Source organism: Nicrophorus vespilloides, unplaced genomic scaffold (assembly GCF_001412225.1).
Source record: "Nicrophorus vespilloides isolate i.1.1-1 unplaced genomic scaffold, Nicve_v1.0, whole genome shotgun sequence".
Taxonomy (NCBI): Eukaryota; Metazoa; Arthropoda; class Insecta; order Coleoptera; family Silphidae; genus Nicrophorus; species Nicrophorus vespilloides.
In genome coordinates this window covers 172,007-188,485 of record NW_017095604.1, presented here as the reverse complement: position 1 = coordinate 188,485, position 16,479 = coordinate 172,007, and the positions used below count along the sequence as shown (strand labels likewise).

At 29.3% G+C, this 16,479-nt stretch overlaps 1 protein-coding gene across 1 annotated transcript; it reads left to right on the top strand.

The window, feature by feature from the left end:
* The first annotated feature begins 310 nt into the window (after window positions 1–310).
* LOC108558283 (putative aminopeptidase W07G4.4) lies at window positions 311–16,265 on the top strand. Its single transcript, XM_017915153.1, has 6 exons — window positions 311–648; window positions 712–1,096; window positions 8,150–8,573; window positions 10,507–10,757; window positions 11,011–11,110; window positions 15,793–16,265. The coding sequence occupies exons 1-6, from the start codon at window positions 632–634 to the stop codon at window positions 16,152–16,154; spliced, it is 1,539 nt and encodes a 512-aa protein (XP_017770642.1). The 5' UTR covers window positions 311–631; the 3' UTR covers window positions 16,155–16,265.
* Window positions 16,266–16,479: the final 214 nt, after the last annotated feature.

Sequence of the window (16,479 nt, the reverse complement as noted above, 5' to 3'; positions counted from 1 at the left end):
GATAATGATATAGAATAAATGTACAAAATTATTTTATAAGTCAAGTATAGCAAATTACAGAATACAAAATTACTAGATTATGGACAGTGTGTAGACACCTTATGACAAATATTGTATAATGATTGAAATTGATGAAACAGTTTAATTGAGACCTAGTTTATTTGAATGTTTGTAGCGCAAATCGTTTTATGAATTCTATTAATATTCCGTTTGCGAAGTGTGCGATGAGTGTACAGGAAACGGCAACGTCTGGCAGGTGCTGACATCTGTCCCGAATGGAAATTCCGAACGAAGAGCGAAGCGGCTCTCTGCGCGTTCGTTCTTTCACATCTATTCAGTGTGTGCAGAGTCGTCCTTCCTTCTCCGATCCGCATAAATTTGAATGCGATCGTTGTTTTGACGGAGCGAACAGCTGAGCGAAACAAAAACAACATTAAAAAATCCATATGTTTTGATGCATCGCAACATCCTCAACGCGTTTTGTTTTCGTTGTCAACGGCGACCTTTAAACAAAACAGTAAACAAAACTCCCACCAGAACCGCGGAGATAGGAGAGCACTACTGCTCGTCGCTGAACGGATCGTGGTGATATATAATTCAGTAGAGCGGAGGATACCGGATCGCCATCACCATGGGCGATTGCAAGAGGTAAGATTAAAAGTATTTTCATACTTTATTTGAGTTTGTTTCATAAAATTTTCCTGTCAACAGTTTCAGTTTTGAGATCAAGCAGGAGAAGGATTTGGCTGCGACTGGGTACGATGCTATAGTTCATATTCATTGGCCGCAGCAGAAGGAGCACCACTCCAAGTTGCAGTCCGCTTTAGCTGGAGCCTTGAAACGCGATCCCAGTTTAGCTTCGGAGGTGGCCATTCTTAGCTCCGATCTTCCTGCTGGAAGGATCGTTCTGTCCTCTGCCGGACCTTTGGATCCGGACTACGATGATGTTCGTAGCTTCCGCGATGCTGCTTACAAGGGTGTCAAGAGGGCTTTGAAGGCTGGAGTCAAGAAACCTTTGATCCATCTCCAAGGGCATCCGGACTACGAGGATGCTGAATTGGTCACGCTCTTGGGGGCGCTCGAAGCCCTGCACGTGGTGAGTCCTTTCACTTTCTCAATTATCGAGCGGTCTTCTCCCTTCGCAAAAGGGCTTCAAAGCATTCCGACGCACAATTTTGTCTTTTTTTTATTACCTGCCCTACGGTCACGTGACTTTCGCGGAAGGATCGATATACCAAACAGCTGATTCTCAACTGTTGTCATTCCCAAAATACACTTGCTACCACATCACTTTAACAAGTATTTAACTTCAATTTGTATACTTTTAACATTGACTAACAAGAAGGACCATAAAAATGATTGAAAATGTATACATTTACCAGTAAATTTAAAAAATTAAATTCTTTATATGAAACAGCTGATTGTCAAAACTAATGGCAGTAAAAACGTCATTTATTACGAAAACAAATGATGTCCATTTTTATTGGTTATTACATCACTTATTAAAATTAATCATTTCTATAACTTCAATTTGTATGCTTTTAACATTGACTAACAAAAGGCAGAATAAAAATGATAGAAAATGTACACATTTACCACTAAATTTAAATATTAAACTTCGTTATTTCAAACAGCTGTTTATCAAAACTATTGTCATTAAAACGTCATTTATTACCAAAAACAAATGATGTCCACTTTTATTGGTTACTACATCACTTACTAAATTTAATTATTTTTATAACTTCAATTTGTATACTTTTAACATTGACTAACAAACAGCAGAATAAAAATGATAGATAATGTACACATTTACCAGTAAATTTAAATATTAAACTTTGTTATTTCAAACAGCTGTTTGTCAAAACTACTGTCATTAAAACGTTATTTATTACCAAAAACAAATTGGTTATTACATCACTTATTTGGTTACTACATCACTTATTAAATTTAATCATTTCTATAACTTCAATTTGTATACTTTTAAAATTGACTAACAAAAAGCAGAATAAAAATGATAGATAATGTACACCTTTACCAGTAAATTTAAATATTAAACTTTGTTATTTCAAACAGCTGTTTATCAAAACTACTGTCATTAAAACGTCATTTATTACCAGAAACAAATGATGTCCACTGTTATTGGTTATTACATCACTTATTAAATTTAATCATTTCTATAACTTCAATTTGTTTCCTTTCAAAAAAATAACTACAGTTTCATACAGAAATATTTCACTTACAGATATTTAATTTAGTGAATGTATACATTTACCAGATTTTTTTTTAAAGTAAAGTTTAATATATAAAACAGCTGTCATTTTAACGTCATTATGAAATAAATGATGAACGTACAAATACATCACTTGATAATTTATTTACTATAAATGAAACGAAAATCATGATAATTGATTTTCAATCATAAATATTTCAAAAATTAGAAACAATTTGTTAAAATTTACAAATTTAACAATAATCAACTTTTTTTTTCACTTGATAACTTAATAATTAAGCATACCAAAAAAAAATAATTAAAAATATTATTATCTGCTAATTATTTACAGTTCATTAATTAAAAAATTAAACAAATTATATAAAAAAAAGTTTACACAATATTGCATCATCATCAACATGACAAATTAATTGTAAATTAAACAAGAAAATGATATAAATAGATTTAAATAAACATATAAAAATGTATGGCTCTGGACTTTAAAAGTTCATTTCATTCAAAATACGGATTAAATAAATTCAATATTGATACAAATACTTAAACATATTAAAATCTATTTTAAGATTGATGATAAATACAAAATTAAAAACAAATTTTCATGTTTTCTTTGTAAAAAAAACATACTATTAAATGTAATTTATATAATTTACAAATTTATATTAAAAATTAATTAATTATTAATTTAATTAAGTAAAATATTTGCATTTTACTTTATGTATAATTTATGTGAATAACAAACTGATAAACTTTTGTCATATCTATTCGTTTTCATAGAAAATTCCATTCTGCTTACGTGTAAATCTATTATTATCATCAAGTGTCCTATTTCTTATGCAACATCATGGGTTTCGTTCAAACATGATAACGTAATTTAGTTAAAAAAAAAGTATACACATTCCTATAAATACTTGAAAACAGAAACGAGAATCACGTACAACAATATAAAATGATTACATAATTAATTTAATTAACTTTTCATAACATTTATATATTTAATGTTTTACAAAGTTTTGCAAAATTATTTCTATTTTTTTTGTGGGAACGAATGCAAACTGTTTTTGTTTGTTTGTGAATTCGAGCGTTAATCATTGATTTAAGCTTGTTTGTGCGAGATAAGTGCTAATAAAGTATTGAATAATTTACAATGTTGTCGTTCGTGGAATGAATTGCAACATGATTAACAATTATTTACAGTTTCGAGGATTAACGTTATCTAATAAATATTGCATCATTGAAAATGTAATATGAAATTTCATAATCACACAAATAACAATTTAATTTTTGTAATACGCAAATAAGTAATTGATTTCCTATCAAAATTTCTAGTTTTTTTTTTGTAAAAGATTGTTTTATTTATCAAAGATTATTGCTTGATTTTATCATTAGTTTTATCAATCACGTACTTAATTCTGATTATAACGATTATCACGTGTATTAATGGAAATCGGGTATTAGATCTTAAACAAAAAAATAGTTAAGCAAGGATAATATTTGGGAAGAAATGTATTGATTTTCTAGAATCGAATATTGATGAATTCTAAAGAAAATAGTTAAAATTTGATAAAAAATGGCAACAATTTTATTTTTTAATGTTTTATTGCATCATGCATCATGGAATGACGTAAGGAGTCTCATTTTACGACCATTTCACAAAGAAAGTTGTTTCTGAATGATGATTATCATTTTTATTGTATATTTATAAGTTGTTTACAAACTTATTTTTAGTTTAACGGAATTCTGTTTCAATGACCTTGGCCGTGCATATTGCAAAATTTTCTTACACTGAAATTTATGAGTAATTATTCTATTTATAATAATTATATTTTAACCTTGAACATGCATATTTCACTAAAATTTCATGCTATAATTTTAAATTAAAGATTAATTAAATTATGTATTAATTAGATTTAAGGTCAATTTAATTAAAATTAAGTAATTAATTAAAACTACTGAAATTTTCTTGCATTTCTATATTAAATTTCTATAATGTTAATAAATTACCTTGGAAATTTTTCGAACATTGAAAATATCTTAGTAGAATTCTTTATATTTCTTAATTTTATATTTTATAATTCTTTATAGATTTATCATTTTTTTAAAGAAATTAATCAAAAAAGAAATGTGTAAAACTGCACTAAATTTAATAGAAGATTAATTAATGAAAATTACTGAAATTTTCTTGTATTTCTCTATTAAATTGTAGATATAAATCAAATATTTGTTACTGAATTTAGATAGAAACAATAATGTTGATTAATGACCTTGGAAATGCATTCTTTACTTAAAAACTAAAGCTAATACTGTCTATAATTGCCAACAAAGTAAATCTAACAAAGGAAATGTAATCTCTTTAGATTTCCATGGAAACTCAATGACAATTGTTTTTTGGAACGACTTGATTTTATATTTTTTGTCTCTGTTATTCGTAATTCACATTTTACATCATTTAACAAATAAATTATTCGTTAAGTCAAGAATTCGTAAATTGAAAACTATTTAGTACTATTCTGTATATTTATTAGTATATTTCAGTAAATTTTCAATGAAAATAGTTTAATTAAAAAAAATATATAATTCTTCATCGATTTCACGGTTTTTCGAACATTGAAAATATCTTAGTAGAATTCTTTATATTTCTTAATTTTTCTGTGTGGATTTTCTGAAAAATTAGTTAAAACTTAAAGGAATATAATTCTCTATAGATTTATCAATTTTCTTAAAGAAATTAATCAAAAAAGAAATGTGTTAAAACTGCAGCAAATTTAATAGAAGATTAATTACTGAAAATTACTGAAATTTTCTTGTATTTTTCTATTAAATTGTAGATATAAACCAAATATTTGTTACTAAATTTAGATAGAAACAATAATGTTCATTAATGATCTTGGAAATGCATTCTTTACTTAAAAACTAAAGCTAATACTGTCTATAATTGCCAACAAAGTAAATCTAACAAAGAAAATGTAATCTCCTTAGATTTCTTTGAAACGACTTGATTTTATGTTTTTTTGTTTCTGTTATTCGTAATTCACATTTTCCATCATTTAACAAAGAAATTATTCGTTAAGTCAAGAATTTGTAAATTGAAAACTTTTTAGTATATTTATTAGTATATTTCAGTAAATTTTCAATGAAAATAGTTATAGTTAATATTTGTTACTAAATTTAGATAGGAACAATAATGTTCATTAATAACCTTGGAAATGCATTCTTTACTTAAAAACTAAAGCTAATGCTGATTAATAATTGTCGATAAATTAGATTTAACAACGGATATTTAATCTCCTTGAATTTCCATGGAAACTCAATTAGAAGATAATTGTTTGTTTGAAACAACTTGATTTTATATTTGTAGTTTCTGTTATTCGTAAATCCAAATATTTGTTACTAAATTTAGATAGAAATAATAATGTTGATAAATGACCTTGGAAATGCATTCTTTACTTAAAAACTAAAGCTAATACTGATTATAATAGTCGATTTAACAAAATGAAATGTAATCTCCTTGGATTTCCATGGAAACTGAATGAACTTTAAAAGACAATGGTTTGTTTGAAACGGTTTAATTTCATTCGTAATTCACAATTTCCATCAGCGCATAACAATCACGCCACAACGCCAACTACATTCGTCGCATGCCGATAAAAACCTTATCACCGTTTTGATAAGAACCAACGACCAGACTATTACATTTTTCACCGCATCAAATCCATTCTTCTCAACATGAAAAGACATTGAAACCTGCGCGTCACTACTCTCCTTGCGAACACAATTTTCCTTCAAATTAATTGCTTCTCGAGACGGAAGTGCATTCAAATGCTGCTATTCATTCGCTTTTTATTAGGATCGCATTGCTTCGCTCACTTTATTATTATTCCATGATCAATGCAGCCTTGATGCCAAAAATAAAACGCAGTCTCGTTCGCATAGATTTCTTCTATTCTTTTGTGTTTGTTTCATTTCTATTTCGTTCGTTTCTTCTTTTTTTGTTGTTGTCTTCAAATCCGCGTGATTCCGAATATCTGAAGATCCTCAATGTCGCACGTGTTAACTGCATTTTTATTCAAATCTTCGGTTTCGTTCATTTTTCACGCTTCAAGTAATAAAATTAAAATTTTATTTTATTTTAATACCGTTGCATTTTATTTATGCGTTACGTAATTATGATTTTACGTTGCGTAACGTTTCGACATTCGAATCCGAATCATTACTGTATCTTATCTAATTCTCCAACTATCAAAAATCTCGCATTTTTTTCACAAATTTATCTAAAAACCAGAAGATTTCAATACAATCTATAGAAATCAAAATCACGTACGATAATCATTGTTATTTCAAGTGTTTTTGTTGTTGTTACGTAAAACAATACGTTTTTTATCTATATTGTAAAGTTTTAGTAATTTAATTCAAATATTCAAATTTTAATACTTTTTTTTCATAATTTCTTACTGGATTTGTCAGTATTACTTCCTTTGAAAGCTTGTGAAAGGATTTAGTTACGTTTTACATGAGAATGAATACACACTGTAATTATTTGCGTACAAAGAAAGTTACTTTCCAAAGACGTTCAATAAGCATAACGCTGAGAATATTGTTCTGAAGTTGACATACTTTTGGGAAATTAACGTATTTTTCCTGAATTAATTCATATTCCAGTTTCATCATTAATTTATTATCTCATTAAAAACAATATTTGATGTAAATTTTGAGAAATGTATACACTAATTTTTACTTTTTTTTTTGAAGTTTTAATGTATATTTCTGTGGATTTTCTTGAAAACTAGTTTAATTGTTTAAAAGTTACACATACACAAATTAAAGATGAAGAAAATGTTTGTACATTGAAAGTTTTCAAACTTTACTGAGTGAATTTTCTATAAAAATACTTTAATTTCAAATTAATGTAATTCTTCATAGATTTAGCGATTTTTGTACAAATTAGATAAAGAAATTATTAATAAAATCAGGAATTTATATATTGAAAACTATTTAGTAGTATTCTCTATATTTCTTCCTATAATTCTGTGGAATTTCTATGAAAATAGTTTAATTTCAAAGAGAAATTACTTCATAGATTTAGCATTTTTTGTACAAACTAGATATAGAAATTATTGATAAAATCGGGAATTTGTAAATTGAAAACTATTTAGTAGTCTTCTGTACATTTCTTAGTATAATTCTGTGGAATTTCTATGAAAATAGTTTAATTTCAAAAAATATATAATTTTTCATAGATATATCAATTTTTATACAAATTAGACAACAAAAATGTTCATAAAATCAAGAATTTGTACATCTTTATATTTCTTAATTTCTGTCAGTGAATTTTCTGAAAAATAAGTTAAAACTAGGAATATAATTATTTATAGATTTTCTTTTTTGAATAGAAATTAATCAAAGAAAATGTTCGTAAAATCGATATTTCATAACAGTGGAAACTACGTACATTTAAGTCATTTTTACTACAAAAAAACGCTATTAATTTGTTCACTATTTAATTTATTAACTAAGCACTTTTTAGACAATACAAATTGAGCAAGAATTCGTCACATAAATTGTAATTAAATAATGAATCCAATTTTTAATGCGCGATAAATGAAAAGTCGGTGTGAAAAGTAAACGATTTTTAAATTACATTCCATTAGAAAAAACACATCTAGTCTATTAGTCATACAGTCTGCATGTTGTCATTTCTATATTGCTGTAACCTTTGGAACGAATGATTCAACATTTATTTTAAATGCGATGCATATTCCAAAGTAAAAATTTTCTTATGAAATTATAACATTTTTTTTTATCCAAATCACGTTTGTAATTAGAAAATGTTCATTAAATCTTACAATCAATTCCGTTAGTTTATGATTTTGTAGTTAATTAGTGTAATTGTATTTTATATGGATATTTTTGTTGTTGTTTTAGCCGATCCAAATCAGAGAGTTGAAGCCAGAGAATTTACCTAAAATCGAGCAGTTGGGTGTAGTTCATGCCGATGCTACTAAAGGCAGCAAACTCATTGAATTGGCTAAAGCCTTGGAGGCTGGACGTCGCGTTGCTCGCGATATCGGTGATGCCGATCCGGAGAGGATGGCTCCTCCGAAGGTGCAGCAGTACCTGGAGGAAGCCTTCAAAGAGAGTTCCATCAGCTTGAAGGTCATCGAAGATGAGAAGGAATTTGCTGAAAACTATCCTCTCTTCGAGGCCGTGAACAGGGCTGCGAGCGTGGTCCAAAGACACAGGGGAAGGATCATCTTCATGGAGTACGTTCCTAGTGGTGAGGTCAAGGAGACGGTGATGCTCGTAGGAAAGGGAGTCACATACGACACCGGTGGCGCTGACATCAAAGGTACATTTTTTTAAGACAATTTCCTTATTACTTGGTGTTTGACAAGTAAATACTTGTCAAGTAACTTGTGTAGTTATTTACACTTTGAGTGTTTTAAGATTATTGCTTCAAAAGTTATCTTCGAACTAAATGCATATAATGATAGTCTTTGGTAGCCAACTGATGCAAGAACTGCAATTATTTGTTCATAGTCAAGTAACTTGTGTAGTTCTTTACTTTTCAAGTATTGCGTAGCTTGTGAACGTTGCATGGCTAGTATCAAAGATTTGCTTAAAATGTTATCGATGTATCTTTGAACTAAATGCAAAGTGATGCAAGAACCGCAATTATTTGTTCATAGTCAAGTAACTTGTATAGTTCTTTACTTTTCAAGTATTGCGTAGCTTGTGAAGGTTGCTTAGCGAGTATCATAGATTAATTCTTCAAATGTTATCGATGTATCTTTGAACTAAATGCAAAGTGATGCAAGAACCGCAATTATTTGTTCATAGACAATTAACTTATGTAATTCTTTACTTTTCAAGTATTAGGTAGCTTGTGAAGGTTGCATGGCGAATATCAAAGATTATTGCTTCAAATGTTATCGAGTTATCTTTGAACTAAATGCAAAATGATGCAAGTATTGCAATTATTTGTTCATTGTCAAGTAACTTGTGTAGTTCTTTACTTACTTACGCAATACTGGCTTGTGAATGTTGCATGGCGAGTATCAAAGATTATTGCTTCAAATGTTATAGATTTTCCTTGTACTAAATGCAAAGTGATGCAAGTATTGCAATTATTTGTTCATAGTCAAATCACTTGTGTAGTTCTTTACTTTACAAGTATTGCGTAGCTTGTGAAGGTTGCATGGCGAGTATCAAAGATTATTGGTTCAAATGTTATCGATTTATCTTTGAACTATATGGAAAATGATGCAAGTATTGCAATTATTTGTTCATTGTCAAGTAACTTGTGTAGTTCTTTACTTACTTACGCAATACTTGCTTATGAATGTTGCATGGCGAGTACCAAAAATTATTGTTTCAAATGTTATCAATTTATCTTTAAACTATATGGGAAAAGATGCAAGTATTGCAATTATTTGTTCATTGTCAAGTAACTTGTGTAGTTCTTTACTTTTCAAGTATTGCGTAGCTTGTGAAAGTTGCATGGCGAATATCAAAGATTATCTTCGAACTAAATACATACAATGACAGTCCTTGGTAGCAAACTGATGCAAGAACTGCAATTATTTGTTCATAGTCACTTGTGAAGTAACTTGTGTAGTTCCTTACTTTTCAGGTATTGCGTAACTTGTGAAGGTTGCATGGCGAGTATCAAAGATTATTGCTTCAAATGTTATAGATTTTTCCTTGTACTAAATACAAGGTGATGCAAGTATTGCAATTATTTGTTCATTGTCAAGTAACTTGTGTAGTTCTTTACTTACTTTACTTACTTACGCAATACTGGCTTGTGAATGTTGCATGGCGAGTATCAAAGATTATTGCTTCAAATGTTATCGATTTATCTTTGAACTAAATGCAAAGTAATGCAAGTACTTGCAATTATTTGTTTATAGTCATTTGTCAAGTAACTGGTCCAGTTCTTTGCTTTTCAAGTATTTCTTAGCTTGTGAAGGTTGCATGGCGAGTATCAAAGATTATCTTCGAACTAAATGCATACAATGACAGTCCTTGTTAGCAAACTGATGCAAGAACTGCAATTATTTGTTCATAGTCACTTGTCAAATAACTTGTGTAGTTCCTTACTTTTCAAGTATTGCGTAGCTTGTGAAGGTTGCATAGCGAGTATCATAGATTAATACTTCATGTTATCTTCGAATTAAATGCATATATTGACAGTTTTTTTTGTAGCAAACTGATGCAAGAACTGCAATTATTTGTTCACATAGCCTTCTCGAATAAAAATTGATGTTCTTTTGTTTCAGCCGGAGGTATTATGGCCGGTATGTCCAGGGACAAGTGCGGCGCCGCCGCCGTCGCCGGCTTCATGAAGGTCGTCGATCTTCTGAAGCCGAAGAACGTGAAGATCGTTTCCGGTTTGAGCATGGTCAGGAACAGCGTCGGTTCGAACTGCTACGTCGCCGACGAGCTGATCAAAGCCAGATCCGGAGCTCTGGTTAGGGTTGGAAACACTGACGCCGAAGGTCGCATGGTCATGGCCGACGTCCTCTGCAGAGTAAGCGAACGCATTCCAATTGCATAACCCATTCACGCGAAACCTATCATTAGAGGCAATAAAATCGAGCTCGGATAATTGAATACCGACCGCAGTGCAATCCTCGTTACGTAAGTCTTAAGGACACGTGTAACTTTGGTTGCCTGACGACAAGGATTTTGTGCAATGGGTTGCCTATGATCTAACGCTTTTTACGTAACAAATTCTCGCTTCTTCTTCCTTTAATTTTTGTTTTGCGTTCTTTGATTTTCAGATGAAGGAGCTCGCCTTGTCTGCTGTTAACCCACATCTGTTTACTGTAGCCACGCTCACCGGCCACGCACATTTAGCAGTCGGAGAAGGATATTCCATAGGTGGGTAACGTAACATAACGTAACGAAAAAAAAACTATATAAATATAACACGACCACTTACATAATTGTCGTTGCATAATGCATCTCGTGAAAAGAAAACAAAAGAAACAAGATGAAACGAAATAAAAGAAGGCTGCAATAAGAAGCGGAGCAATCGCGATGGAAAAAAGAGACAAATCGAACGGAAATAACTAGGCTGGTATTAATGAGAATTTCAATTGGAAAACCTCAAGGTGCGAGCGATTTCATTTGCGGACGAATTATATTAATGTATACTGTGACCTATAATTTATTTATATGGCTTCGACAAACGGAAATCGCTATGAAATTCAGAAAGAAAACATCAAAAAAGTTACGTAACTTCACCATGAAAATTTGTACAAAAATTATTTCAAATTTTCGATTTACAAAATATCACAAATTGATAAAAAAAATTCAATTTACTTAATAATTTAGATGACAAATTAAGAAGTTTATAAGGAATTTGCTTAAGGATAATATTATGAGAAACTTGAAGAAACTAATTTGAAAATCTTTGAAAAGGTGAACTGAAAACCTGTTTTTTTTTCTCTTAATGATTGATAAAAATCTACAAATTTGTGAATTAATTTGGAACATTCTGTTATGAAACGTATCGATTTTTAATGAGATGGAATTTCTAATTAAATATACATAAAACATGTGAAATATGTTAACGAAAATCTCAAGAAAAATTTGAAATATTATACATAATTTACTATTTGGTTAAAAATTGAACTGAAATTGGAAAAAAAGTTTTAAATTTTTATGTCAGAAAAAAGTTCTAAACTTATTTGGAAATTTTACAATTTTTGGTTAATTGAAAACTAGATTTTGTTATGTTTTAATCACGGTTATATGAATGAAATGTGATGATAATTTATATCCAGTTTTGCACGAAAAAAAAAACTAATTCTAAATATAGTTGAGTCATTTTTTTTGTACCATGGAAAGAAACCGAAGAAAAGTTTTATACATTTATTTAAACTAACGTTATAAAACGGTACCGTTATAACGATCATTTATAAAAAGGAAGCCTTTTTTATAACGAATGGGTCGAATCGTTTATTGTTAGATTTAATCTTTAAAAGTTTAGAAGAAAAGTTTTATTAATAATTATTTTTTTAATACATATCATTTTGAAAAGAACACACAAAAATCTTACTGAATTTTTATGTTTTTGTTATTTAAGAAATGTAAGCAATGCTAAACTCTTCTAATTTACTTGATTTCAAAGATATAAAATTGATTAATTAATAATTAAACATACAAAAACTTTGATATTTGTAAGTTTACGAAAGTTAAGCAATGTTAAACTCTTCTAAGTTGCTTGATTTCAAAGATATAGAATTGATTAATTAATAATGAAACATACAAAAATTTTGATATTTGAAAATTGATGAAAGTTAAGTATTATGATGGGAGATCCGAGTAATTTACTGATTTTCTTATGATAAGTTTAATTAACAATGAAATTTATTAAGAAATGGAACAGAAAAACCTTCATATTTAGAAGTTAACGAAAGTTAATTAAAGTTAGTCGATTTGATGGGTGATTCAAGTTATTTTGCTAATTGACTTGTTTTAAAGTTAAATAATTGATTAATTAATTAAGAAATAAAACAGAAAAAAAAATAATATATGGAAGTTAATAAAAATTAAGCAAAATTTGATAAATATATGCATGATATGTATACAAATTAACAGTGAAATTTACTAAGAAATAGATAAAAGATTATTGTAATTTATTGATTGAACTTTTGAACTTTTTGACTAATTTCCCTTTAAAATGCATTTGGAACAGATGAATATTAATAATAATAACTGTTGTGAAAATCGTTTCAAGAAAAAAGGTGAAACGTTTGTTGCATAATTTTCAAATTATGGATTTCCGTTTGGGTCAGATGGGCAGCAATTCCATACTCAATTGATGAAGAATCGAGTGTTGAAGCCATAAACGTGTAACGAATCTGCATAGAGAATGCAACGTAACGTAAAGAGAATTATGCGAGAAGGAGAGAAGAGGTTGATTAAAATGTGGAGCAGAAGTCGCAGCATCCGGGTCCGGGTACGAAGAACTGTATTTCTCTCTGTTCTGTTCTTCTCTTCATTCTTAAACCTTTTTTCTCTTTTTGTTTTTTTTATTGTCGTATTTGCAGTTCAGAATTCGCCGACAAATTGCAATATAATTTTCATATTTAATCGCACACGTAACTGTTCTTCGATGCGGAGCCAAAAACTCCTTTTGATTAGTCAGAGGACTGTAGACGAAAGAAATGTGGAACAACCGACAGTGATGATGAATTTGCAGGACCGAAATGAGAAATATTTTCAAATTTATATATCAATTTTTTTTTACAACAATCTTAAGAAAAATGACACAATTTATAAAATTGAAGTTATTTTTATAAACATAGAAATTATAAAATTTTTTTGTATTTTTACGTAAATTATTCACATTTCATGTGAGAAGTAATTTTTTTTTTGTAAATTTTAAAAATTAAATCTAAGAGTTATTTTTTTTTATTGAAATTCTCTTAGTTTTTATGTTGAAGTTAAGAAAATCGTTAAGTATACTTATTTTTTTGTAGTCTATAAGTAATGTTCAAAGTTATATAAGTATTAAGTTGAGAAATTATGGAAAAAAAGTTTAAGGAAACATTTATGAAAATTTACCAAATTTTCTTAGTTTTGGAGTAATTTGTGAAGTTAGGAAAAACTTTAAGTATACTTATTTGCTTTTAGTGTATAAATGATATTCAAAGTTATATAAGTATTAAGTTGAGAAGTAATGGAAAAAAGTTTAAGGAAAGTTTTGTGAAAATTTTCGTAGTTTTGAAATAATTTGAGAAGTTAGAGAAAAACTTTAAGTACACTTATTTAATTCTGATCTGAAATAACTTATGAAGTTAGGAAAAAGTTTAAGGAAATTTTTATAAAAATTTACCAAATTTCCTTAGTTATGAAATAATTTGTGAAGTTAGAAAAAACTTTAAGTATACTTATTTCATTCTAGTCTAAAAGTGATGTTCAAAGTTTTAAGTATTAAGTTGAGAAGTAAGGGAAAAAGTTTAAGGAAAGTTTTGTGAAAATTTTCTTAGTTTTAAAATAACTTTTGAAGTTAGAAAAAACTTTAAGTATACTTATTTAATTCTGGTCTGTAAATGATATTCAAACATACATATGTTGAGAAGTTATGAAAAAAGTTTTAGGAAACATTTATTAAAATTTTCCAATTTTTTTGCTTTTGAAATAATTTGTGAAGTTAGGAAAAAAGTTTATGGAAACATTTATGAAAATTTCCCAAATTTTCTTAGTTTTGGAATAATTTGTGAAGTTAGGAAAAACTTTAAGTATACTTATTTGATTCCAGTCTAAAAGTGATGTTCAAAGTTTTAAGTATTAAGTAGAGAAGTAATGAAAAAAAAATTATGAAAAGTTTTTTGAAATTTTTTTTAGTTTTAAAATAACTTGTGAAGTTAGGAAAAACTTTAAGTATACTTATTTAATTCTGGTCTGTAAATGATATTCAAACTTACATATGTTGAGAAGTTATGAAAAAAGTTTAAGGAAACATTTATGAAAATTTTCCAAATTTTCTTAGTTTTGAAATAACTTTTGAAGTTAGGATAAACTTTAAGTATACTTATTTGATTCTAATCTAAAAATAATATTTAAAGTTATGTATTAAGTTGAAAAGTTATGGAAAAACTTTAAGTATACTTATTTGATTATAGTTTAAAAGAGATGTTCAAAGTTATATAAGTATTAAGTTGAGAAGTTATGAGAAAAAGTTTAAGGAATTTTTTTTGAAAATTTTCTTAGTTTTAAAATAACTTGTAAAGTTAGTAACAACTTTAAGTATACTTATTTGATTATAGTCTAAAAGTGATGCTCAAAGTTTTAAGTATTAAGTTGAGAAATAATGGAAAAAAGTTTAAGAATTTTATTTTTGAAAATTTTTCAAATTTTCTTAGTTTTAAAATAACTTATGAAATAATACAGAAAGAAAACTTTTTTGTTAACTTCAACATCAAATTGAAGTTTTTGCTTGAATCAAGTTAATTGATGCCTTCTTTTTTTATTGTTTCGATCTTAATTCTTGTCTTTTCTTCATCGAGTTTGAGTGAACCCGATTGTTATTCCGTCGCGTCTGCAGCTTCGAGACTTTGATTTGTGTACGTAATCGTGAGTGTGTAGTAAATTTCACGGAGTCCGTTACTGTGTCCTTTCTCTCTGCACAAAAGCCAGAGAGAAGGAAAAATTTCACACACGCACCCGAAATAGCGGCACGATTCTGTTCCACCACACGTCGCATTTTTTTTTTACGTCCTCCTTCTTTTTCCATCCTCTATCTCTTAGTCTCTGCTCTTTACTTTTTCGAATTCATACGTGTTTGGTTAACTGTAAATTGAGAAATAAATGATGAAGAGAAACAGCAACAACGAAAAAAAAAAAAGATGTAGTTGTATTGAGATTTTGTGTGCGTTCGAGAGAGAACGAAATATGTTAGGATTGGGTGAATGAAAGAGAGAAAGAGAGAAGAGAGACCTCCGTCCTCCGCGCAATGCAATCGAATGTATCCGCTATGTGTCCCCATTCCGAGGAATTACCGATATCGCAAACACAGCTCTGTATACTAATTAATTGTTGTAAATTCCTAGTGATGGACAACGGTCCCGCGAAGAAAGCCGGAACGAGCAAGAGATTGGTGACTGCCGGTGACGCCTTGGGAGATCCCTTCGAGGTGTCCACGATCCGCAGGGAGGATTTGGCCTTCCACAGGGGAAAGGCTGAAGGAGATGATGTGATGCAGTGCAACAACGCTCCTTCGTCGAGAACGCCGAGAGGTCATCAAGGACCTGCTGCGTTCCTTCTGTTGTCTTCTGGTCTCGAGGGTCACGGTTCCACCCACGAGAAGCCCATTCCGTACAGCCATTTGGACATCGCCGGTTCCGGCGGAGACTTCCCAAATCCTGCTACAGGTGCTCCTATCTTAGCTTTGGCTAAAGCCTTCCTCCTCTAAGATGTCTACACTATCCTTTAATCCATACACTTACTGTATGAACAACATTGTTTTCTTTTTATATATATTTAGATTTTGATTTTATGTGAATAAAGTTTTATTTGGCACTGACATCTAAACTCATCCACCTGACTTAATTCCTTACTTAAATTACAAATTATTCAAAGAAACAAACTAAAATTTCTTTTGCAGACTAAATAAAAGTGAACGAAAGTTGAAGATAATTTTGCTTTCTTTCTTTTCATTCATTCAACGAAAGTACACACGTTTCCACTTGGTATTTTATGGTTATGAAATGCGTTTCGAGTGCATCAAACATACCATA